Source organism: Chlorocebus sabaeus, chromosome 20 (assembly GCF_047675955.1).
Source record: "Chlorocebus sabaeus isolate Y175 chromosome 20, mChlSab1.0.hap1, whole genome shotgun sequence".
NCBI classification, from domain to species: Eukaryota; Metazoa; Chordata; class Mammalia; order Primates; family Cercopithecidae; genus Chlorocebus; species Chlorocebus sabaeus.
In genome coordinates, this window is record NC_132923.1 from 22,896,921 (window position 1) to 22,920,694 (window position 23,774).

The window sequence follows — 23,774 nt, forward strand, 5'->3', positions numbered from 1 at the left end:
AATTTTTTTTTTTTTTTGAGACCAGGTCTCACTGTGTTGCCCAGTCTGGAGTGCAGTGGTACAATCTTGGCTCACTACAGCCTCAACTTCCTAGGCTCAAGTGATCCTCCCACCTCAGCCTCCTGAGTAGACTGGGAGTGGGACAACAGGTGCGCATGCCACCATGTTCAGCTAATTTTTTTGGAGTTTTGTAGAGATGGGGTTTTGCCATGTTGCCCAGGCTGGTCTTGAACTTCTGGGCTCAAGTGATCTACCCACCAGCCCTCAAAAAGTGCTGGGAAGGCCAGGCGCGGTGGCTCATGCCTGTAATCCCAGCACTTTGGGAGGCCAAGGTGGGCAGATCACGAGGTCAGGAGATCGAGACCATAGTGAAACCCCGTCTCTACTAAAAATACAAAAAATTAGCCGGGCACGGTGGTGGGCACCTGTAGTCCCAGCTACTCTGGAGGCTGAGTCAGGAGAATGGCATGAACCTGGGAGGCGGAGCTTGCAGTGATCTGAGATCATGCCACTGCACTCCAACCTGGGCGACAGAGCGAGACTCCTTCTCAAAAAAAAAAAAAAAATGGTGCTGAGATTACAGGTGTGAGCCACCATGCCCAGCTGCCAACCAAATTCTTACTGCATAACTGTCAAAATTGAGATGATTTGTATAGATGTGATCAAAATTACATTGTATGAAATTATTACATTAATTCAGTTGAGTCAACAAATACTTAAGCCTATCGTGTCTGTGCCAAATATTCTTCTAGATGCTGAGATAAATTTTCTAATTTTAAGTGTTAAATTCACTTTGATAGTATTTCAATCATTTATCCAACAAATATTGAGTGTCTATTCTGTGCTCCAGGTACTGGTTTTAGATAGAGCAGTGAACAAACCAGAAAAAACTCCTTGTCTTCGTGGTGCTTACTTTTTAGTGGTAAATTTATATTCACATTCTCAAGTCAACAAGGTCTATAGTTTATTGTCTGGGTACTTTCATTATTGTGTTTGAGTATTGGGATTTTATTAGGGCATGAAATAGGTAACTTTCTTTTTCTCCACACAGGAATAGTTTGTATAGCACAAGAATTACTATTTATGTGAAAATCTGAAATATGTTAAAATATGGAGATACTTTTTGATATTTTTCCATTTCATTTGCTTCTTTAAACCTTTTATATTTGCATTTCATACACACACACACACACACACACACGTATATGTATTTCTTCTTCATTATATATGAAATGAAAAGGCAACATAGTTGAGAGTGAGGACTCTGGAGCCTGACTACCTGGATTCAATTTCCATCTTTGCTCTTTGCTTTCTGTGTAGCCTTGGAAAATACTCTTCCTTAGAGCAACACATTTCAACATGCGTGTTATATACAGCATCTAGTTGTTTTTGCGGTGGAAACCCTTTTGAAATATCTAAATTATCATGCTGCCAGAAAGGTAAATCCTTTTAACACAGTGTTCTTCACTTGCCGAGGGATCTAGGGCTTCAGGTTTTCACTCCGCTAATGTGCAGCTGGATGGGTGTTGTAGGAAATTATTCATTTGTGTACTTTTTTAAATGATGGATTTTTATAGAAATTGTATAGTTTTTAGAATTAATTTTAAAGATGAGATCTAATGTTTTACATCTTAAAACCTCTTCTTTTCAGTTATAGCAATTGTCTTATATTTGATGATGCCTATTGTGAACATAAGTGAAGTACTTGGACCCTTGTGCCTTATGCTACTCATGGGAACTGTCCACTGTCAAATTGTGTCTACTCAGATAACAAGACCATCAGGAAACAATGGAAATCGAAGAAGAAGGTAAGATGAGAAATTACACTGTAGTTGTATATTTTCTGGGAGAGGTGTTATAGAGATTTATAAAGTCTTTGGTTAATTTAAAATCTCCCTCTTTTGTGTATTTTTTCATTATTTTTTGGCTTAGGAAATGAATGCATTACTTTGCACTTTTCTCCTTGATGCTGAGAAACTTTGTTATAAACTTTCAGTTCCAGTTTGGGATTTTTGTCATTCAGTACAGTTGTTTAAAAGGAAATTTTATATACTATATTATTCTTTATTAAAATTTATCTTATATATTGTCTTTAAAGAAAACATTCTCTTTGAAATTCATTCTTAATCAAAATTTGGTGAAAATTCACTGTAAACAAGGATCTTGGTACATTTGGTTAATGCTACCAAAATTTTACCTTTTTTCAAAAGTGTGTAATAAGAATTGACTTCTAAGTGGTCTAAACTTTTTTTTTTTTTTGAGACAGAGTTTCGCTCTTGTTGCCCAGGCTGGAGTGCAATGGTGCAATCTTGGCTCACTGCAACCTACACCTCCCGAGTTGAAGCGATTCTCCTGCCTCAGCCTCCCAAGTAGCTGGGATTACAAGCATATGCCACCACGCCTGGCTAATTTTTTGTTTTGAATTTAGTAGAGACGGGGTTTCACCATGTTGGTCAGGCTGGTTTGGAATTCCTGACCTCAGGTGGTCCACCCACCTCGGCCTCCCAAAGTGCTGGGATTACAGGCGTGAGCCACTGTGCCCAGCTGTCTAAACTTTTAATAAGGATTGATTTGGCTTTTCTTTACATATTGAATTCATGTTATATTTTAATCGATTATATGGTATATGTGAGTTTTGGAACTGTTTAAATGTTCTTAGGTATATGCAGTGTTACCTTCCAAAAGTTATGTTATCCTCCCTCAGAATATCTGTAGATATTTGCCTGTGTAAGCAATTACTAAATAAGAATTTTCCATTAGGTGCAATGAATTTCAACGTATTCTTATTTTTGAATGTTATTTTTAAAACTTTTAAAAAAGATTTCTTGTAAGTTCAGTTAAATTGATTGAATGTTTTCTAAGGAAATAAAATGCTATGCTATGTCTTATTGATATATATAGTATATATCTTTTAATTATATAGGATATCAATAAAAAGTGATCAGTTGCTATTATTCTATGTTCCCCTTATAAAATGTGCCATAAGAGGTAGATTCCTAACGTCCATATTTAAAGAAATTGCTCCTTCTGCTAGTGGTGTTGAATGTGCCTGAACAGACTTTTGGTCATACAAGTGGAAATTTTTTTTTAGTAGATTCTGAATAGCAGTTCTATTTCTTTAATGAATGAACAAAATGGTAGCATAGGACTTTGGTTTGGAATCTGGTTTTGCCCTCAAATCAGAAAGTTCTTGCATAATTTATCTTCAGTATGTGAAGTTAAACTATACTTGATTTTAGGTAGTAATTTGTTAGTATAATTTTCTATAGGGATATTTTGGGCAGAAATAGGGTCTTGAATAATCTGAAGTTATTGAAATTTTTTTTGTAGAAAATTGCGAAAAACTGTAAATGGTGATGGGAGCCGAGAAAATGGAAATAACTCCTCTGATAAAGTCAGAGGAATAGAAACTTTGGAATCTGTCCCCATTATTGGTGGTTTTTGGGAGACTATCTTTGGCAACAGGTGGGAGTCTTTTTTACTTGATTTTGTATTCCCATGGTGTTTACAGAATGTATAGTATCATCAGGTCATAGGAGTAAGTAGTATAGACTTATCTTGGTGTGATTTTAAGGGTTATCAGAGGGCTTGCTTACTCAAAATGTTGTCTTCACTGTCTGTTTTGTTAACTGTGAATGCAGTAATCTATCATGAAAGTATTCTGTTTTTTGTTTGTTTGCTTGTTTTTTTTGAAACGGAGTCTCATTCTGTCACCCAGGCTGGAGTGCAGTGGCACGATCTTGGCTCACTGCAACCTCTGCCTCTTGAGTTCAAGCGATTCTCCTGCCTCAGCCTTCCAAGTAGCTGGGATTACAGGTGCCTGCCACCACACCCGGTTAATTTTTGTATTTTAGTAGAGACAGGGTTTTGCCATGTTGCCCAGGCTGATCTCAAATTCCTGACCTCAGGCCTCAGGCATGAGCCATCGCACCTGGCCTGATTTCCTTTCTTTCGGGCATATACCCAGCAGTGGGACTGCTGGATCATATGGTAGTTCTATTTTTCTTTATTTGAGGAACCTCCAAGCTGTTCTTCATAGTGGTTGTACTACTTTACATTCCCACCAACAGTGTACGGGGGTTCCCTTTTCTCCATATCCTCTCCAGCATTTGCTATTGCCTGTCTTTTGGATAAAAGCCATTTTAACTGAGGTGAGATGATATCTCATTGTGGTTTTGATTTGCATTTCTGTGATCAATGATATGAGCACCTTTTCATATACTTGTTTGGCATTTGTATGTCTTCTTTTGAGAAATGTCTATTTAGATCTTTTGCCTATTTTAAAATCAGATTATTAGATTTTTCCTATAGACTTGTTTGAGCTCCTTGTATATTCTGGTTATTAATCCCTTGTCAGATGGATAATTTGCAAAGACTTTCTCTCATTCTGTGAGTTGTCTTTTCACTTGGTTGATTGTTTCCTTTGCTATATAGCAGCTTTTTAACTTGATGTGATCTCATTTGTCCATTTTGCTTTGTTTGCCTGTGCTTGTGGAGTATTATTTAAGAAATCTTTGCCCAGACTGTTATCTGGAGAATTTCCCTAATGTTTTCTTTTAGTGATTTCGTAGTTTGGGGTCCTAGATTTAGTTCTTTAATTCACTTTTATTTGATTTTTGCATATGGTGAGAGATAAGGGTGTAATTTCATTCTTCTGCATGTGGATATTCAGTTTTTCCAGCACCATTTATTGAAGAGACTGTCCTTTCTCCAATGTATGTTCTTGGCATCTTTGTCAAAACTGAGTTCACTGTTGGCTAGGCACAGTGGCTCATGCCTGTAATCCCAGCACTTTGGGAGGCTGAGGTGGGGGGATCATTTGAGGTCAGGAGTTCAGCCTGGCCAACATGGCCAAACCATGTCTCTACTAAAAATGCAAGAATAATCCATGCATGGTGGTGGGCGCCTGTAAGCCCAGCTACTCGGGAGGTGGAAGCAGGAGAATCGCTTAAATCTGGGAGGCAGAGGTTACAGCGAGCCAAGATCTCACCACTGCACTCCAGCCTACATGACAGAGTGTGACCCTGTCTCAAAGAAAAACAACAACAAAAAAGAGTTCACTGTAGATGTATGGATTTATTTCTGGGTTCTCAATTCTGTTCTGTTGGCCTATGTGTTTTTATGCCACTACCGTGCTCCTTTGGTTACTATAGTGCTGTAGTACAATTTGAAGTCAGGTGATGTGATTCCTTCAGTTTTGTTATTTTTACTTAGGATATCTTTGGTTATTTTGGGTCTTTTGTGATTCCATATTATTATTATTATTATTATTATTATTATTATTATTATTATTTGAGACGAAGTCTTCTTCTTTTGCCCAGGCCAGAGTGCAAATGGTGTGATCTCAGCTCATTACAACCTCTGCCTCCCAGGTTCAAGCAATTCTCCTGCTTCAGCCTCCCAAATAGCTGGAATTACAGGCACCCACCACTACGCCTGGCTAATTTAGTAGAGACAGGGTTTCACCATGTTGGCCAGGCTGGTCTCGAACTCCTGACCTCAGATGATCTGCCCACCTTGGCCTCCCAAAGTGCTGGGATTACAGGTGTGAGCCACTGCACCTGGCCAATTCCATATAAGTTTTAGGATTGTTTTTTCTATTTCTGTGAAGAATGTCATTGGTATTTTTATAGGGATTGCATTGAATCTGTAGATTGCTTTGGTTAGTATGGATATTTTTAACAATAATGATTCTTCCAGTTCATAAACTATGGAATATCTTTCCATATTTTTTGCATTCTCTTCAATTTCTTAAATCAATGTTTTATAGTTTTCATTATAGGGATCTTTCACTTCTTTGGTTAAGTTAATTGCTCGGTGTTTATTTGTAACTGTTAGAAATCGTATCACTTTCTTGATTTCTTTTTTAAATTGTTTGCTGTTGGCATGTAGAAATGCTATTGATTTTTTATGTTGATTTTATATCCTGTAACTTTAATGAATTTATCAGTTCTGATAGTTTTTTGGTGGAATCTTTAGGTTTTTCCAAATATAAGATCATATCATCTGTAGGCAAAGGTAATTTGAATTCTTCTTTTCCAATTTGTATGCCTTTTCTGTCTCTTGTCTGATTGCTCTAGCTAGGACTTCTAGTACTATATTGAATAACAGTGATGAAAGTGGGCATCCTTGTCATTTTCCAGATCTTAGAGGAAAGGCTTTCAGTTTTTCCTCATTCAGCATGATACCAGCTGGGGTCTGTCATGTGACTTTTATTCTTTTGAAGTATGTTCCGTCTGTACCCTGATTTTTGAGAATTATTATCATGAAGGGATATTGAATTTTATCAAATGCTTTTTCATCATTTGAAATGATTATATGGTTTTTTCCTTCATTCTGTTGGTATGATGTGTCACGTTAATTGATTTGTATGTATGTTGAACCATCCTTGCATCCCTGGTATAACCCTACTTGGTCATGATGAATGATCTTTTTATTTATTTATTTCATTTTATCTTATTGTTATTAATATTTGAGACAGAGCCTCACTCTGTTGCCCAGGCTTGAGTGCAGTGGTGTGATCTTGGCTCAGTGCAACCTCTGCTTCCCAGTTCAAGTGATTCTTGTGTGTGAGCCCCCCATGTAGCTGGGACCATGGGCATGTGCCACCACATCCCTCCCTAATTTTTTGTATTTTTTGTAGAGGTGCACAGAAGTCAAAAATTGAGGTTTGGGAACCTCCGCCTAGATTTCACAGGATGTGTGGAAATGCTTGGATGTCCAGGCAGAAGTTTGCTGCCAGGGCAGGGCACTCATGGCAAACCTTTGCTAGGGCAGTGTGGAAGGGGAATGTGGAATGTGGGATGGGCACCCCCACATAGAGTCCTCACTGGGGCACTGCCTAGTGGAGTTGCACTGTGCACCTGGAAAAGCCACAGACACTCAACACCAGCCCGTGAAAGCAGCCAGGGGATGCTGTACCCTTCTGGTGATACTTGATATCATTTTAAATTTCTGGAATGTTTTAAGATTTGTTTTGTGGCTATAATATGGTATATCCCTGAAAATGATTCATGCACTGAGGAGAAAAATGTGTATTCCATAGCCAATAGGTGAAATGTTCAGTAAATGTCTATCAGGTCTATTTGGTCTGTAGTGTAGATTAAGTCCAATGTTTTTTTGTTGATATTCGCTTTATGTATCTGGGTGCTTCAGTGTTGGGTGCATATATATTTACAATTGTTATGTCCTCTTGCTGCATTGACCCCTTTATCATTATATCATGACCTTTAACTCTTTTTATAGTTAAAATCTATTTTGTCCAATATAAGTATAGCTACTTTATATGGTTAGGCTGTGTCTCCACCCAAATATCAACTCGAATTATATTTCCCAGAATTCCCATGTATTGCGGGAGGGAGCCAGGGGGAGGTAATTGACTCATGGGGGCTGGTCTTTCCTGTGCTAGTCTCGTGATAGTGAATAAGTCTCACAAGATCTGATGGGTTTATCAGGAGTTTCCGCTTTTTGCTTCTTCCTCATTTTCTCTTGCTGCCGCCATGTAAGAAGTGCCTTTCACCTCCTGCTGTGATTCTGAAGCCTCCCCAGCCTTGTGGAACTGTAAGTCCAGTTAAACCTTTTCTTCTCAGTCTCAGGTATGTCTTTATCAGCAGCATGAAAATGAATTAATACAGTAAATTGGTACCAGTAGAGTGGGGCATTGCTGGAAAGATACCTGAAAATGTGGAAACAACTTTGGAACTGGGTTACAGGCAAAGGTTGGAACAGTTTGGAGTGCTCAGAAGAAGACATGAAAATGTGGGAAAGTTTGGAACCTCCTAGAGATTTGTTGAATGGCTTTGACAGAAATGCTGATAGTGATATGAACGATAAGATCCAGGCTGAGGTGGTAACAAATGGAGATGAGGAACTTGTTGGGAACTGAAGAAAAGGTGACTCTTGTTATGTTTTAGCAAAGAGACTGGTGGCATTTTACCCTTGCCTTAGGGATTTGTGGAACTTTGAACTTAAGATAGATGATTTAGGGTATCTGGCGGAAAAAAAATTGAAGCAGCAAAGCATTAAAGAGGTGATTTGGGTGTGGCTAAAGGCATTCGGTTATATAAGGGAAGCAGAGCATAAAAGTTTGGAAAATTTGCACCCTGACTGTGCAATAGAAAAGGAAAACCCAGGCCGGGCACAGTGGCTCATGCCTGTAATCCCAGCACTTTGGGAGGCCAAGGTGGGCAGATCACCTGAGGTCAGGAGTTCAGGACCAACCTGGCCAACATGGTGAAACCCCGTCTCTACTAAAAAAATACAAAAATTAGCCAGGTGTGATGGTGGGTGCCTGTAATCCCAGCTACCTGGAAGGCTGAGGTAGGAGAGTTGCTTGAACCAAAGAGGCGGAGTTTGCAGTGAGCTGAGATCACGCCACTGCACTCCAGCCTGGGCGACAGAACGAGACTCTGTCTCAAAAAAAAAAAAAGAAGAAAAGAAAAACCCATTTTCAGGGGAGAAATTCAAACTGGCTATAGAAATTTGCATAAGTAGCAAGGAGCCCAACATTAATCCCCAAGCAATGGGGAAAATGTTTCCAGGCCATGTCAGACACTTTTATGATAGCCCCTCCCATCATAGGCCTGGAGGCCTAGGAGGAAAAAGTGGTTCATGGTCTGGACCCAGGGTCCTCATGCTGTGTGCAGCCTTGGGACTTGGTGTCCTGTGTCCCAGTTGCTCCAGCCATGGCTGAAAGGGGCCAATGTACAGCTCAGGCTATGGCTTCAGAGGGTAGAAGCTCCAAACCTTGAGCTTCCACGTGGTGTTGAGTCTGCAGGTGCACAGAAGTCAAGAATTGAGGTTTGGGAACCTCTGCCTAGATTTCAGAAGATGGATGCCCAGTCAATAGTTTGCTGCAGGGGCGGGACCCTTATGGAGAACCTCTGTGAGGGCAGTGTGGAAGGGGAAAGGTGGGTCGGAGCCCCCACACAGAGTCCCTACTGGGGCACCGCCTAGTGGAGCTGTGAGAAGAAGGCCACCATCCTCCAGACCCCAGAATGGTAGATCCGCCAACAGCTTACACTGTGCTCCTAGAAAAGCCCCAGACACTCAACACCAGCCTGTGAAAGCAGCCAGGAGGGAGGCTTTACCCTGCAAAGCCACAAGGACAGAGCTGCCCAAGACCGTGTGAACCCACCTTTTGCATCAGCATGACGTGGATGTGAGACCTGGAGTCAAAGGAGATCATTTTGGAGCTTTAAAATTCAATTGCCTCACTGGATTTTGGACTTGCAAGGGCCCTGTAACCCTTTTGTTTTGGCCAATTTCTCCCATTTGGAATGTCTGTATTTCCCAATACTTGTACCCCTATTGTATCTAGGAAGTAACTAGCCTGCTTTTCATTTTACAGGCTCATAGGTTGAAGGGACTTGCCTTGTCTCAGATGAGATTTTGGACGCTAGACTTTTGGGTTAATGTTGAAATGAGTTAAGACTTTGGGGGAGTATTGGGAAGGCATGATTGGTTTTGAAATGTGAGGACATGAATTTTGGAGAGGCAAGGAGCAGAATGATATGGTTTGGCTGTGTCTCCACTCAAATCTCAACTTGAATTGTATCTCCCAGAATTCCAGTGGGTTGTGGGAGGGGCCCCGGGGAGGGTAATTGAATCATGGGGGCTGGTCTTTCCCATGCTGTTCTTGTGATAGTGAATAAGTCTCACAAGATCTGATGGGTTTATCAGGGGTTTCCGCTTTTGCTTCTTCCTCATTTTCTCTTGCCACCACCATGTAAGAAGTGCCTTTTACCTCCCGCCATGATTCTGAGGGGCCTTCTCAGCCATGTGGAGCTGTAAGTCCAGTTAAATCTCTTTTTCTTCCCAATCTTGGGTATGTCTTCATCAGCAGCATGAAAATGGACTAATATACTACTCCTGCTAATTTTTAGTTTCTATTGGCATAGAATAACTTTTTCCATTGCCTTATTTTCAGCCTGTGTGTATGTTTATAGGTAAAGTTTGTTTCTTGTAGGTAACAGATCATGGATTTTGTTTTTTTAATTCATTAAGCCACTCTATGTCTTTTGATTAGAAAGTTTAGTTCATTTACATTCCATGCCATTATTGATAAGTAAGGACTTACTCTTGCCACTTTGTTAGTTGTTTTCTGGTTCATTTGTGATTTTCTTTTTTCTTTCTTTCTTTCTCGTCTTCCTCTTAGTGAAGGTGATTTTCTCTAGTGGTATTTTAAAATTTATTTCTTTTTATTTTTTTGTGTATCTGTTATTTTTTTTAAATTTGGGGTTACATTGAGGCTTGCAAATAATATTTTATAACCTATTATTTTTAAACTGATGACACTGATTGCATAAACAAGCAAACAAACTCATAAACCAGCAAAGAGAAAAGTAATAAAAACTGTACACTTTCATTCTGTTCCCTTGCTTTTTAACTTTTTGTTGTTTGCATTTATATCTTATTGTACTGTCTATGTCTTGGAATGTAGTATTCTTTTAAATTGGTTCATCTTTTAGTCTCTCTATTGAAGATATGAATAGTTTATACACGACAATTACAGGGTTATAATATTCTGTCTTTATTGTGTACTTACTAATGAGTTTTCTACCTTCAGATGATTGCTTATTGCTCATTAATGTCTTTTCTTTCAATTTGAAGAACTCTCTTTTGCATTTCTTGTAGGCAGGTCTGTTGTTGATAAAATCCTTCAGCTTTTGTTTTTTTCTGGGGATATCTTTATTTTTCCTTCTTGTTTGAAGTTTATTTTTGCTGGATAATACTATTCTAGGATAAAAAGGTTTTTCCTTTAGCAGTTTAAATATGTCAGACTGGCTGCACTTAGTGGCTCATGCCTATAATCCCAGCACTTTGGGAGGCCAAGATGGGAGGATTGCTTGAGGCCAGAAGTTCGAGACCAACCTGGGCAACATTAGGGAGACCCAATCTCGACAAAAATAAGAATAAAAAATTAGCTGGGTGTGGTGACATGTGCCTGTGGTTCCAGCTATGCTGGAGGTTGAGACAAGAAGATCACCTGAGCCAAGGACGTTGAGGTGGTAGTGAGCTGTCATGACAGTGAACTCCAGCCTGGGCAACTGAGATCCCCATCTTAAAAAAAAAAAAGTAAAAAGAAATAAGTAAATAAATATGTCATACCACTCTCTCCTAGCCTATAAAGTTTGCACTGAGAAGTCTGCTACCAGACATATTGGAGAATCTTTGTATGCTATTTGTTTCTTTTCTCTTGCTGCTTTCAGGATCCTTTCTTTATCCTTGATCTGTGAGGGTTTGATTGTTAAGTGCCTTGAGGTATTCTTCTTTGGGTTAAATCTGTTTGGTATTGTATGACCTTCTTGTACTTGAATATTGGTATCTTACTCTAGATTTGGGAACTTTTCTGTTATTATCCCTTTGAATAAACTTTGTACTCCTGTCTCTCTCTCTACCTCCTCTTTAAGGTCAGTAACTCTTAGATTTGCTGTTTTGAGGCTATTTTCCAGAATTTTTAGGTGTGTTCAGTCTTTTTTATTTTTTCTTTCGTCTCTTCTGTATTTTTAAATAATCTGTCTTCAAGCTCACTAATTATTTCTTCTGCTTGATTAATTCTGCTGCTAAGAAACTCTGATGCATTCTTCAGTATGTCAGTTGCATTTTTCAGCTCCAGAATTTGTTTGATTTTTTTTCTTTTTTTTTTTTTTTTTTTTTAGTTATTTCACTCTCTTTGTTAAATTTATCTGATAGGATTCTGAATTCCTTCTGTGTATTCTTGAATTTCTTTGAGTTTCCTCAAAATGGCTTTTTTTTTTTTTTTTTTTCAATGGTGCAATCTCGGCTCACTGCAGTCTCCACCTCCCAGGCTCAAGTGATCCTCCTGCCTCAGCCTCCCAAGTAGCTGGGACTACAGGCACATGCCATTGCACCCAGCTAATTTTTTAATTTTTTGTAAAGATGAGGTTTTGCCATGTTGCCCAGGCTGGTTTTGAACTCCTTAGCTCAAGTGATCCACCTGTCCCTTGGCCTCATAAAGTGCTAGGATTATAGGCATAAGCCATTGTGCCTGGCCAAAAATAGCTATTTTGAATTTTCTGTCTCTAAGGTTGTATATTTCCGTCTCTCTAGAATTGGTCACTTATTATATCTTATTAGTTGGTTTGGTGAGGTCATTTTTTCTTCCATGGTCTTGACGCTTGTGTGGTTAGATGTTTGTTGTAGTCTTCACAGTCTGGGCATCTTTGTACCTGTCCTTCCAAGTATTTGAGGAGAATTGGGTGTTGTGATCTAAGTCTTTGGTCACTGCAGCTGTATCTGCATTCGGGGGCACCCTAAGCCCAGTAATGCCACAGCTGCTGTAGACTTGTAGAGGTGACCGCCTTGGTGGTCTTGGGTCAGATCTGGGAGAATTCTCTGGATTACCAGGCAGAGACTCTTGTTCTCTTCCCTAACTTTCTCCCAAACAAATGGAGTCTCTCTCTCTCTTTGCTGAGCTGCTTGGAGCCAGGAGGGGGTGACACAGCACCCCTGTGGCCTTTAATACTGGGACTGGCCTGGGGCAGGCCTGAAGCCAGCACAGCACTGGGTCTTGCCCAAGGTCCACATGGTGACCACTTGCCTGTCTACCACCTATGTTTACTCAAAGCCCAAGGGCAAATTCATCCAGGCTTATGTCCTTCCTTTTAGGGCAGCAAGTTACCCCTGGCTCTGGGCAGATCTGGAGATGCTGTCAGGGCCTGGCATTGAGAACCTTAGGAATCTACCTGTCGCTGTGTTCTATGGCAGCTGAGCTCACACCCAAACCAAAAGACAAACTCCCCACTCCTCTCTCCCATTTCCTCAAGCAGAGGAATCTCTCCCCATGGCCACCACTGCCCCAGGCCTGCAGCAAGTACTGCATGGCTGTTGCTGATATTCACTCAAGGTCCAAGGGCTCTTTGGTTAGCTTGTGGTTAATGCTGATAGGCCTGGGTATCTCCCTTCAGGGCAATGTGCTCCCCTCTGGCCCGGGGTGGGTCCAGAAATACCATCCAGGAGCCATGGCCTAGAATCAGGGACCTCAAGAGCACACTTGGTGCTCTACCCCACTGTGGTTGAGCTTGTACCCTGCGTATAAGACAGGGTTCCCTTTACTCTTCCCTCTTTTCCTCAAGCAGAAAGAGTCTCTCCTTGTAGCCACCACAGCTAGGAATATACTGGGTCACTGCTGAGGCCAGTATGGCTCTGAGTCTCACCCAAGACCCACAGTGAGTACTGCCTGGCTACCACTGTTTGAGCCCAAGGGCTCTTTGGTCAGCAGGTGATGACTCCTGCTGGGACTGGATCCTTCCCTTCAAATGTGCTGATTGCATTTTGGTCCAAGGTGTGTCTAGAAATGTAAGTTAGGTCCTGGAATGGGGGCCTCAGGACTGTGGTCCCTTGTTCTACTCTGGCTGAGCTGGTCCTTTTTACTCTTCTGTCTCTTCCTGGGCTGTGAACAACACTGCCTGGCTTTGCAGTAGGGGTGGCACAAGCACTCCCTGGCCACTCAGCTGGTGTCTCAGTAGGTCATGTGCACCCTAAGTCTGCTGGGCTAGTGGAGTGGCAGTAACAGACGATATAAGGTAGGAGTTGCATTGTGTTTGAGAAGATGTGGAGAGGACTATGAACCTACTTTTGTGCAACACTGAAAAGTATATGCTTCCTTTCAGTTAATTGACCTGAGTCTTTGAAGAATAGACTCGCATTCTGAGTCTGTGATTGAATATTTTGTCATTCTACACCCTTACTTAGCAAGCTAAAGTCCTGAAAAATATGATTCTTGAATTTTCTTGATTTCCAGAATAATATAGCGTATTCCTTAGAAGAAAGTGGTTTCATGAAAGGTGTTATTTTCAAAAAACTAATCTTCTTTTCCTTTTTTTAAAAAAAATAGGATTAAAAGAGTAAAATTAATATCTAACAAAGGGACTGAAACTGACAATGACCCAAGTTGTGTCCGTCCTATCATTAAGAAGAGACAATGTCGACCAGAGATTAGAATGTGGCAAACAAGAGAGAAAGCAAAATTTTCAGATGGAGAAAAGTGCCGTAGGGTAAGATTTAGATGGATTTAACAAGCCTTTTTTTCCTCATGTAACATTTTCCTGTTAAGACTCTGTTAGAGATATAAAATAGATACTAGCAGGTTTGTAAATTTGTCCTAACAAGTAAAACCATAGGATATGAAAAGAAGCTATCACACGAAGACTGGAACTTAGTCTTAAAATTTCTAGCACTAGACTTGTTATTAATTTTGCGAGTTACCCAGCCTTGGCAGCAGGCTGGTAGATTTAATAGACAGATTAGTGAAGAGGGGGCTGTGTTGTATTCCGGAGAAGCAGTGATAGTATAGTAAGAGTTTGGGAAATTATTTTGTAGGTTTAGATGGAGATGGTCCGCTCTATGTCTAAAACTAGCTATATGCTTTTACTTGATAGTTTTAAACTGTTTTCTTGTTGGTTAGATCGTGGCATTTAGTCTAATAATTATTGAGCCATTACTATAACCAGGCATTGTCCTAAGTACTTTACGTATACTAACTTATCTCATTTATTTTCAACAAACCTGTGAAATAGACGCTTTTATTATCGTTTCTTTTCAGATGAGGAAACTCAGCTCCAGACAGATTTAGTAAATTGCTCAAGGTTATGTGTCTAGTAAGTAGAAGAGTTGTGATTCAGGCTTAGAGTTTGACTTGAGTCTTGGTTTTTGAATACTCCATAACACTGCCTCTTCATTTAGCATATTTAGTTTCAAGTTAATATTTTTCTTAATTGAGATTAATAATATATGGATTTATTCAGTTTTGGGTTAGTTTACTTTTGCTGCTTGGTAGTGTTTGTATGATTTTTTTGTTTTTACACATGCAGCTTATTACAATATTTTGGGCTGTCCCCTGTGAAGATATTGCTGTTCTCTTTGTAGGAGGCTTTTAGGCGTTTGGGTAATGGGGTGTCTGATGACCTGTCAAGTGAGGAAGATGGTGAAGCACGGACACAGATGATATTATTGCGTAGGAGTGTGGAAGGGGCCTCAAGTGACAATGGTTGTGAAGTTAAGAATAGAAAATCAGTACTTTCAAGGCACCTAAACTCTCAGGTAATTTCTGTTTTAGTTTATGAAAGTATAGGACTAAATCATTGAAGTTAGTAACAAAGCATTTAACATATCTTCCTATTGTTTATTGGTTTGATTTTTGGCAGGTAAAGAAAACCACTACAAGGTGGTGTCATATTGTGCGGGATTCAGATAGTCTAGCTGAATCAGAATTTGAATCAGCAGCCTTTAGCCAGGTAAAGTATCCCTTTGAGAAATCAAGGTATATTTTTGAGTGTAATAACTTTATCCATTCCTTTTTTTATTGGTTGCCCTAAAGTTGCGTTTACATTAATATTTGCCAGCCCTTTCCTTGTCTCCAATTATCTATCTCCTTATCTGGCAGCTTTTAATGACTACATACCTAGAAAGAATATTTTTCTTTTTTTTTTTTTTTTGAGACGGAGTCTCGCTCTGTCGCCCAGGCTGGAGTGTAGTGGCCGGATCTCAGCTCACTGCAAGCTCCGCCTCCCGGGTTCACGCCATTCTCCTGCCTCAGCCTCCCGAGTAGCTGGGACTACAGACGCCCGCCACCTCGCCCGGCTAGTTTTTTGTATTTTTAGTAGAGACAGGGTTTCACCGTGTTAGCCAGGATGGTCTCGATCTCCTGACCTCGTGATCCGCCCATCTCGGCCTCCCAAAGTGCTGGGATTACAGGTTTGAGCCACCGCGCCCAGCCGAAAGAATATTTTTCTACATTGACTCTGAGTTTAAAAGTATCACAGATGATGCCCAGAAAGAGGTTACTTAATCCCTGAATAATGAGATTATTAAATATTCACTTGGAATATGAGGTTTATTTTTAAACATCATAAATTGGATTGACACTGATGAAGACAGATTTTTGAGAAAGGAGTTCTGAAAAGATGGGAGTAGTAAATCTCATCATGAGAGCTAAAGGGCATATTATATTATTTGGAAAATTGTAAGTCAGAGGTGAGCAGAGTAGATGGTGGTGGTGTGGTTTTTCTTTTGTTTTGATTAACAAGGCAATTGTGATCATGGAATAACTTTCATATTTATGTTTGTACTTTTCTTTGCCTGATTATCCTTTAACATTTTGGAGCTGAGTAGGTCTGTAGTGAAGTTCACAATATTTAGAGTTGGGGACATTTTGTGTGTGTCAAAAAGCTCAGCTAAGCCAATTGAGTTGGTCATCTTGGTGTGCTTATAGGAATCACTCCCTTCCCAGAACACCTTAGTCGAACAGTTCTGTAACTTGGCAATAGCTTCTTAGAGGGAGTCCTGCTTGCTAGAGACATCAGAGTTTAACATTTAAATACTAAAATCTATTATTGGCCAGACATGGTGGCTCACGCCTATAATCTCAACACTTTGAGAGGTTGAGGTGGGTGGATAGCTTGAGACCAGGAGTCTGAGACCAGCCTGGGCAACAAAATGAGACCCCCTCTTTACAAAAAAAAAAAAAGTATATATGTGTGTGTGTGTGTGTGTGTGTGTGTGTGTGTGTGTGTATATATATATATACGGATGTGATGGTATGCACCTGTAGTGCCAGCTACTCAGGAGGCTGAGGCAGGAGGATCGCTTGAGCCCAAGAGTTTGAGGTTGCAGTGGGCTATGATAATGCCACTGCACTCCAGCCTGGGTGACAGAGTGTGACCCTGTATCAAAAAATAAGAAAGCATTATTGTTATGTGAAGCCCTGTGAAAAAATGAATTCATGGTGATTGACTTTTGAAGGCTTTCAATCCATTGCTGTAGATAACTTGTTTTAATTTTATTTCACATATAATTATTTTTAAAGATGAAGAAAATTTTTTCCTTTTTGTTTTCCTTTAAAGGGCTCTAGATCTGGTGTGAGTGGTGGCTCTCGAAGCCTCAACATGTCAAGAAGAGACTCAGAAAGCACCCGCCATGACTCAGAGACTGAGGATATGTTATGGGACGACCTGCTACATGGCCCAGAGTGCCGGTCATCTGTCACCAGTGACAGTGAGGGGGTTCATGTGAATACCCTTCACTCAGGGACCAAACGTGACCCCAAAGAGGATGTTTTTCAGCAGGTCTGTGCAGGCATGATAAGAATAGCTGGTATTTATTGTGTTCTTACTGTGTATCAGGCATTCTGTTATCTCATTTAACTTTACAATAATCCTGTAGGGTAGATACTATTATTATCCCCAGTTTAGAGGTAAGGAAATTGAGCATAGCCTGTAAGTGAAGATGTTCGGATTAGAATTCAGGGAGAAGTAATCTAGAGTTACCCTAACCTAAATTTTTTTTATATTACTTTTTCTTATTATTTTCCTTAGAATGGTCCTTAACGTGTATTTTGTATTTTGTATGAGTAAAGTTTGCATACAGAAAATATACCTTATATTTTCATGAACATCACAGTGTTACATATGAATTGGCGGGCGGATCACGAGGTCAGGAGATCGAGACCATCCTGGCTAACACGGTGAAACCCCGTCTCTACTAAAATACAAAAAATTAGCCGGGCACGGTGGCGGGCGCCTGTAGTCCCAGCTACTCGGGAGGCTGAGGCAGGAGAATGGCACGAACCCGGGAGCGGAGCTTGCAGTGAACCGAGATGGTGCCACTGCACTCCAGCCTGGGCGACAGAGTGAAGACTCTGCCTCAAAAAAAAAAAAAAAAAAAAAAAAAAGAAATGGTACTGCTTGCTTTTTGAGTAGTGCATAAAATAAATAATGCTTTTAATTTCAGGTTTTATATTAATGTCATAAAATCAGTCATTAGAAGGTATTTCAACCTTCCAACCAATGTAGAGATTCATTCTATATCTGTGTAAATTTTTTACCATCTGTTGTGTGGTGATAATAGTTCCTGCTTCTTAGGAATAGTGTGAAATAGCTAATAAGATAAAGTACATAGCATAATACCTGGCAAGAGTAAATACCCAATAAATGTTAGCATTATTATTAATGTCTCCATCAGATGATCAATTGGCCTCTTCTTAAATACTTCTGGAGCTGGAGTGCTTGTTATTTAATGATACAGCTTATTCCACTTCTGGATAGATTGAATGATGAAGAAATAGTTCTCATATCAACCTTTCAGTTGCTTAATGTCAGTGATTGTTATGATTCTTAGGTTTTTGTTCTTTAGGCAAAATATTTCCACATTGACTTGCAAATAGTGAATGATGGATACATATTTGCTTAATTATCAAATTTTCTTGATTCAAAGATACCATTGATTTAGATGATACATTTTCATTTAAAAAATCACTTCATTAAATGTATATAATTTTAAAAAAATGAACCAGAAACAATGTAAATTTTCTCATTAAAGTTTTTTTTTTTTTTTTTTTTCTTTTTGAGACAGAGTTCACTCTGTTGCCCAGGCTGGAGTGCAGTGGTGCAATCATGACTCACTGTAGCCTTAACCTCCCCAGCTCAAGTGATCCTCCCACCTCAGCCTCCTGATTAGCCACCATGCCTGGCTAATTTTTAAGTTTTTTGTAGAGATAGGGTCGCACTATCTTGCTTAGGCTGGTCTTGAACTTCTGGGTTCAAACAGTCCTCCCACCTTAGCCTCACAAAGTGTTGGGATTACAGGGGTGAGCCACCATACCTGGCTCTCATTAAAATTTTATGCTACTTTTTCTGATTTTGCAGTGAGGCTAAATATTTTTTGCATTCAGTCTGAAGATTCATCTAAATTACATTGCTTTCAGTAGTTATGCATAGCATCATGATCATCTTGATCTCCTTAGTACTCCCCTCCTTTGAGATTTGCAGTATAATTTTAAGACATATATAAGAATAATTGAGTGTGGTAAACTCACCATGTCAAATGCAATAAATCATTTTCCAATCCTGTTCACCTAGCCTATTATTCTTTTATTCCCTGTGTTTCTTAATACTATACTACCCACCCAAGTCAAAAAGCTTGGAGTCATTCTTGACCCCCCCCCCTTTTTTTTTTAGATGAAGTCTTACTCTGTCACCCGGGCTGGAGTACAGTAGGACAATTTCAGCTCACTGTAACCTCCGTCTTCCAGGCTCAAGTGATTCTCCTGCCTCAGCCTCCTGAGTAGCTAGGATTACAGGCGCCTGCTGCCCACCACCACACCTGGCTAATTTTTGTATTTTTAGTAGAGATGGGGTTTTGCCGTGTTGGCCAGGCTGGTCTCAAACTCCTGACCTCAAGTGATCCACTCGCGTCAGCCTCTGAAAGTGCTGGGACTACAGGCATGAGCCGCCATGCCCAGCTGGCCCCATTCTTTCCACCCTTAATCGCTTATGTTCTTTTGATTCAGCTGTCTAAATACCTGCATCTCTGTGGTCACCCAGCTTGGTGCAGGCCATCATCTTATCTCAACTGGATAAGATAAGAAGCTATTACAGTAACTTCTGTAGGGTTGCCTCTGTTCCTTTCATTTTCCTTGCTACAGCCAGAGTGATACTTCTAAAATACAAATCTGATAATGCCACTTCCTTTAAAATCCTTTTTTCTTCTTTCTGGATTGCTTGCTTCTGTTCCTTTATTTGTTCTAATACAGTTTCATCTCTGACCATTCTGTCCCTGCTCCTCACATGGTGAACTTGACTCGACTAACCTTCTTTGTTTCTCATATGTAACCAGGCCTCATGCGCCTCTGGGCCCATATGCATACAGGTTTCTTTGCCTGGGACATAATTTTCTCTAATGCCCATTCTTTTGGTTCATTCCTTTTTATTTCCAGGCAGATCTTGGCCTGAGTGATGCTTCCTTCAGGAAGCCTTTCCTATATACTCCTAAAGCACTCTTGCTTTTCCTTACCATGCTGTATAGTAACTTCCTTCAGAAGTCTATAAACTCCTTGGTAGCAAGGACATCTATCTTGTTCTCCATTTTATCCACAGGCATGATACATAGTAGGTGCTTAGTAAATATGAGTTGTATAAGTCAGTGAATCAGTCAAATCAGTGATTCAAATCAATAAATGCTTGTTGGCATTATGGTAGAAATAATTTTGTTTTGGTAGAAAGAGAAAAAATTTCGTTTTGGTAGAAAGAGAAAAAATATGCCAGATGGTCCTTTTCTAGAAGGTTATATTTTAGTTTGGGAACAAGATAATTATATAGGAAATAAGTAGAGGACAACATAAACGCACCATATAATAAAATGCTAATTTGTCTGATACAGACTGTAAAAGTTTTTCATTTCAGAGGAGGGCAAAGTTAGTAAGGCTGAGGCTGTCAGAGAGGACCATGGTGGTGAAATGGGACTTGAGCTAGTATTTAAAGAATGAGACATGATATGGCAGAGGAGGAGAGGGAGCTGTTTTCATTGTGACTGTCTCCACTTGAGCTTTTCTAAGCCTCACTAATTCTCTGTGTCCTGGTTAGACCAGAAACAGACTTAACTCCTCAGTCATTCATGTGATGTATAAGGCCTTTTAGTATCTTCCTTTACTTCCTATTACTCCCAGTGTAATCTCGTAGCTCTAGAAATTCTTTCTTAATAGCCCATGACTACACTAAGCTTATCCTCACTTCCATACCTTTAGAGAGGGAAGCAACCTTGGAGATCATGGACTGCTATCTCTCCTCATAACAGAAGACATTTAGTCTCTCCCTAGGTAAGAGAATGGCTTAGTGAAGAAAAATGGACCTAGCGGGCCATGGTGGTATGTGATTGTGGTCCTTGCTACACAGAAGGCTGTGTAGAGGGAGGCAGATGGGAGGATTGCTTGAGCCCAGGAGTTTGAGACCAACCTGTGCAACATAGTGACACCCTGTCTCAAAAAAAAAAAAGAAAAAGGAAAAAAGGACCAGCATTATAGAAGCGGTTATTAGAGTGTTGGCAAATGAATGGAGCCTGGGAGAGAAAAACTAATGGAGGCAATAAAGCATGGATAGAAACAATTTTATATTTTTCTTCTCAGAATCATTTGTTCTGGCTTCAGAATTCAAGTCCTTCCTCTGATCGAGTTAGTGCAATAATCTGGGAGGGGAATGAGTGCAAAAAGATGGATATGTCTGTGTTGGAAATAAGTGGCATCATCATGAGCAGGGTAAGATTGAATATGTTTCTAGATTTTTCAAAAAATATACTAAGTGATCCGGAGCTATTTTATAAGAATCTCTTAGTGATTAAAACAGTATGACTCTGCTTTTGAAGCACATATATATATATCATCTATATTGTATGTAATATATTATTAACATATATATGTAATTTTGTAGTCAGAGTCTTTACATGGTAATATATATATTATTTGTTATACCTGGTCTCTGTTAGCATAGTCAACTGTTCAGGTATGCTCTACAGATATTCCTATCTCATTGAATCCCAATTTTTAATAAGATTTAAAAGTCATAAATCTGTATGTCATTTGTATTTATACTTTTAGAATGTGTTTTTAATAGTCTGAATAGTGTTTGATAAATACTGCTTTGTAACTCCATTTAGCTACACAATAATGATAGAAATTGTAAATAATTCACAGGTCAATGCCTATCAGCAAGGAGTAGGTTATCAGATGCTGGGAAATGTTGTCACTATTGGATTAGCATTTTTTCCATTCTTACATCGACTTTTCCGTGAGAAGAGCCTTGACCAGCTAAAGTCCATTTCAGCTGAGGAGATCTTGACTCTCTTTTGTGGGGCACCACCTGTTACACCTATTATTGTTTTGTCCATAATTAATTTTTTTGAAAGATTGTGTCTTACTTGGATGTTTTTTTTCATGATGTGTGTGGCAGAGAGAACATATAAACAGGTCAGTGGAGAAATAAGTAAAATTTTTTACCTCTGTTTTTGTATATGATATTCCATTGAGTTGTTTTTGTTCTCTTGATTTGATCTCTCTTCAAGCTGATGTGGGCAATAAAGGATTGATAAGTGGACTTTTGATATTTGTGGATTTATTGTTTGTGTTATTGACTGTTTACGTATTACACATTGTAATCTGAAATTTTGCCAGGCTCCACGTGTAGAATAAGTGGCTTAGCCAGTGAGTGAGCCTAGCCGACTGCTTAGCTTCTGTACCTCAGTGTCCCTTTTTTGTTTTTTATCCATAGAATAAAATAATTATCTACATGTGATAATGTTTTTGTGAAAAATGGCCAAGTGAGAGATACATAAATTGAAATTTGATAAAAATTAAGGATGGAGGGTTTAAAATATTGGTGATATGCAGAAGTGTGATTTATTTTATTTTATTTTTTTGAGACAGGGTCTCGCTCTGTTGCCCAGGTTGGAGTGCAGTGGTGTGATCACGGCTCACTCCAGCCTTGACCTCCTGAGGATCAAGCAGTCCTTCCAGCTCAGCCTCCCCAGTAGCTGGGACTACAGGCCTGCGCCACCACACCCGACTAATTTTTTGTATTTTTGTAGAGGTGAGGTCTTACTTTGTTGCCCAGGCTTGTCTTGAACTCCAGGGCTCAAGTGATTCCCCTGTCTTTCCTCCCTAAGTGCTGGGATTACAGGCCATGAGCCACCATGCCCAGCCCCAGAAATGTGATTTTGAATAGAAATTTAATTTGGGAATAAGGCAGAATGATCTATAAACATTTGAGTTTGTGAAGTAGTGGATCCACAAATGCCAACCATTCTTTGGGGGTCTCCAAAGAATATTCCTTGCAAATGTTGAGTGTACCACATTGTGAAGAAGTATATTACTATGTAATGTGCTTTGGAAACAACAGGGTAATGAGCTATTAATGAAAATTTTCACTGCCCATCTTAGTGATCACTGATTAGAACTTCATTCTTTTTAACATTTTTGTATTCTGCAAATATCATTGGCAATTATGTGAATACACAGACACATACATACATTTCACTGTGATTTTTTTTTAAACCTCTTCTAGAGATTTTTATTTGCAAAACTCTTCAGCCATATTACTTCTGCCAGGAAAGCTAGGAAATATGAAATACCTCATTTCAGACTTAAGAAGGTGGAGAATATTAAAATATGGTTATCACTGCGTTCCTATCTAAAGGTGAGTTTTATTTGATTAACAATAGAGTATATGCAAGAATATGCTCACTGAAGCTCCTGGCAGCAGTTACTCAGTAGACAGTGTAGTTCTGGGTGTCAGGCAGATCATACCAGCAGCTGACAAACTTGCTGGACAGCAAGTTGGATGTCATCTCTCTGCAAAGCTGGTAGGGGTAGGTAAAGAAGAGCTTAGAAAGGGAAAAGAAAATCTAAATTTCCTAGGAGCAAAGTGATAATTAATGTATATTTTTCTGACTTTTTTGGGAAATATTCCAGCTTTTTTGGGAAATATTCCAGCTTTTTTGGGAAATATTCCAGTATGTTAATGAATCAGTCACCCTTAATTTGGAAATGCATGGATTTCAGTACTTAAAGTTGATGACTTTATGTACTGAATATGTTAAAATCCTATCTCAGAAACTTCTTATAAACATTTTCACACGAATGTAGTACAATTCAGAGTGTGAATGATGTGAGGGCGGTTGCTGTCTGCCAGTAATCTAAAACATTAACACGTGTCTCACTCCACAGAGACGGGGGCCACAGCGTTCAGTTGATGTGGTTGTATCCTCAGTCTTCCTACTGACACTTTCGATTGCTTTCATTTGTTGTGCTCAGGTAAAAGTTTCACATCTGCTTTAAGGAAAAATGAAAATTCTAATATAGGATTCACTTTCTGTTTTAGACTTAGGTCACTGTCTTTAAGTATGTATTTGTAGTACATCTACATTTTTTACTATTTTGGATATTTGGTAATTTTTCTAACTTTTCAAAATGGGAATACAAGTAATTT

General features: G+C 39.5%; 1 protein-coding gene across 12 annotated transcripts in view; it reads left to right on the forward strand.

Moving 5' to 3' along the window:
* PHTF1 (putative homeodomain transcription factor 1) overlaps window positions 1-23,774 on the forward strand; it is a 61,202-nt gene that overhangs the window by 30,833 nt on the left and 6,595 nt on the right. For 11 of the 12 annotated variants that reach the window (XR_012089977.1, XR_012089976.1, XR_012089975.1 and 8 more), the window contains 10 exons: window positions 1,652-1,808; window positions 3,331-3,465; window positions 13,859-14,018; window positions 14,890-15,063; window positions 15,168-15,257; window positions 16,866-17,087; window positions 20,921-21,049; window positions 21,485-21,757; window positions 22,851-22,982; window positions 23,513-23,599. Coding sequence is in view for 9 of the 12 variants with exons in the window: in XM_073008470.1 (XP_072864571.1) it covers window positions 1,652-1,808; window positions 3,331-3,465; window positions 13,859-14,018; window positions 14,890-15,063; window positions 15,168-15,257; window positions 16,866-17,087; window positions 20,921-21,049; window positions 21,485-21,757; window positions 22,851-22,982; window positions 23,513-23,599 (1,559 nt within the window). In the remaining 3 variants the exon portion in view is untranslated. The remainder of the gene's footprint in view (window positions 1-1,651; window positions 1,809-3,330; window positions 3,466-13,858; window positions 14,019-14,889; window positions 15,064-15,167; window positions 15,258-16,865; window positions 17,088-20,920; window positions 21,050-21,484; window positions 21,758-22,850; window positions 22,983-23,512; window positions 23,600-23,774) is intronic. The other variant, XM_037998077.2, reaches the window with a different exon arrangement.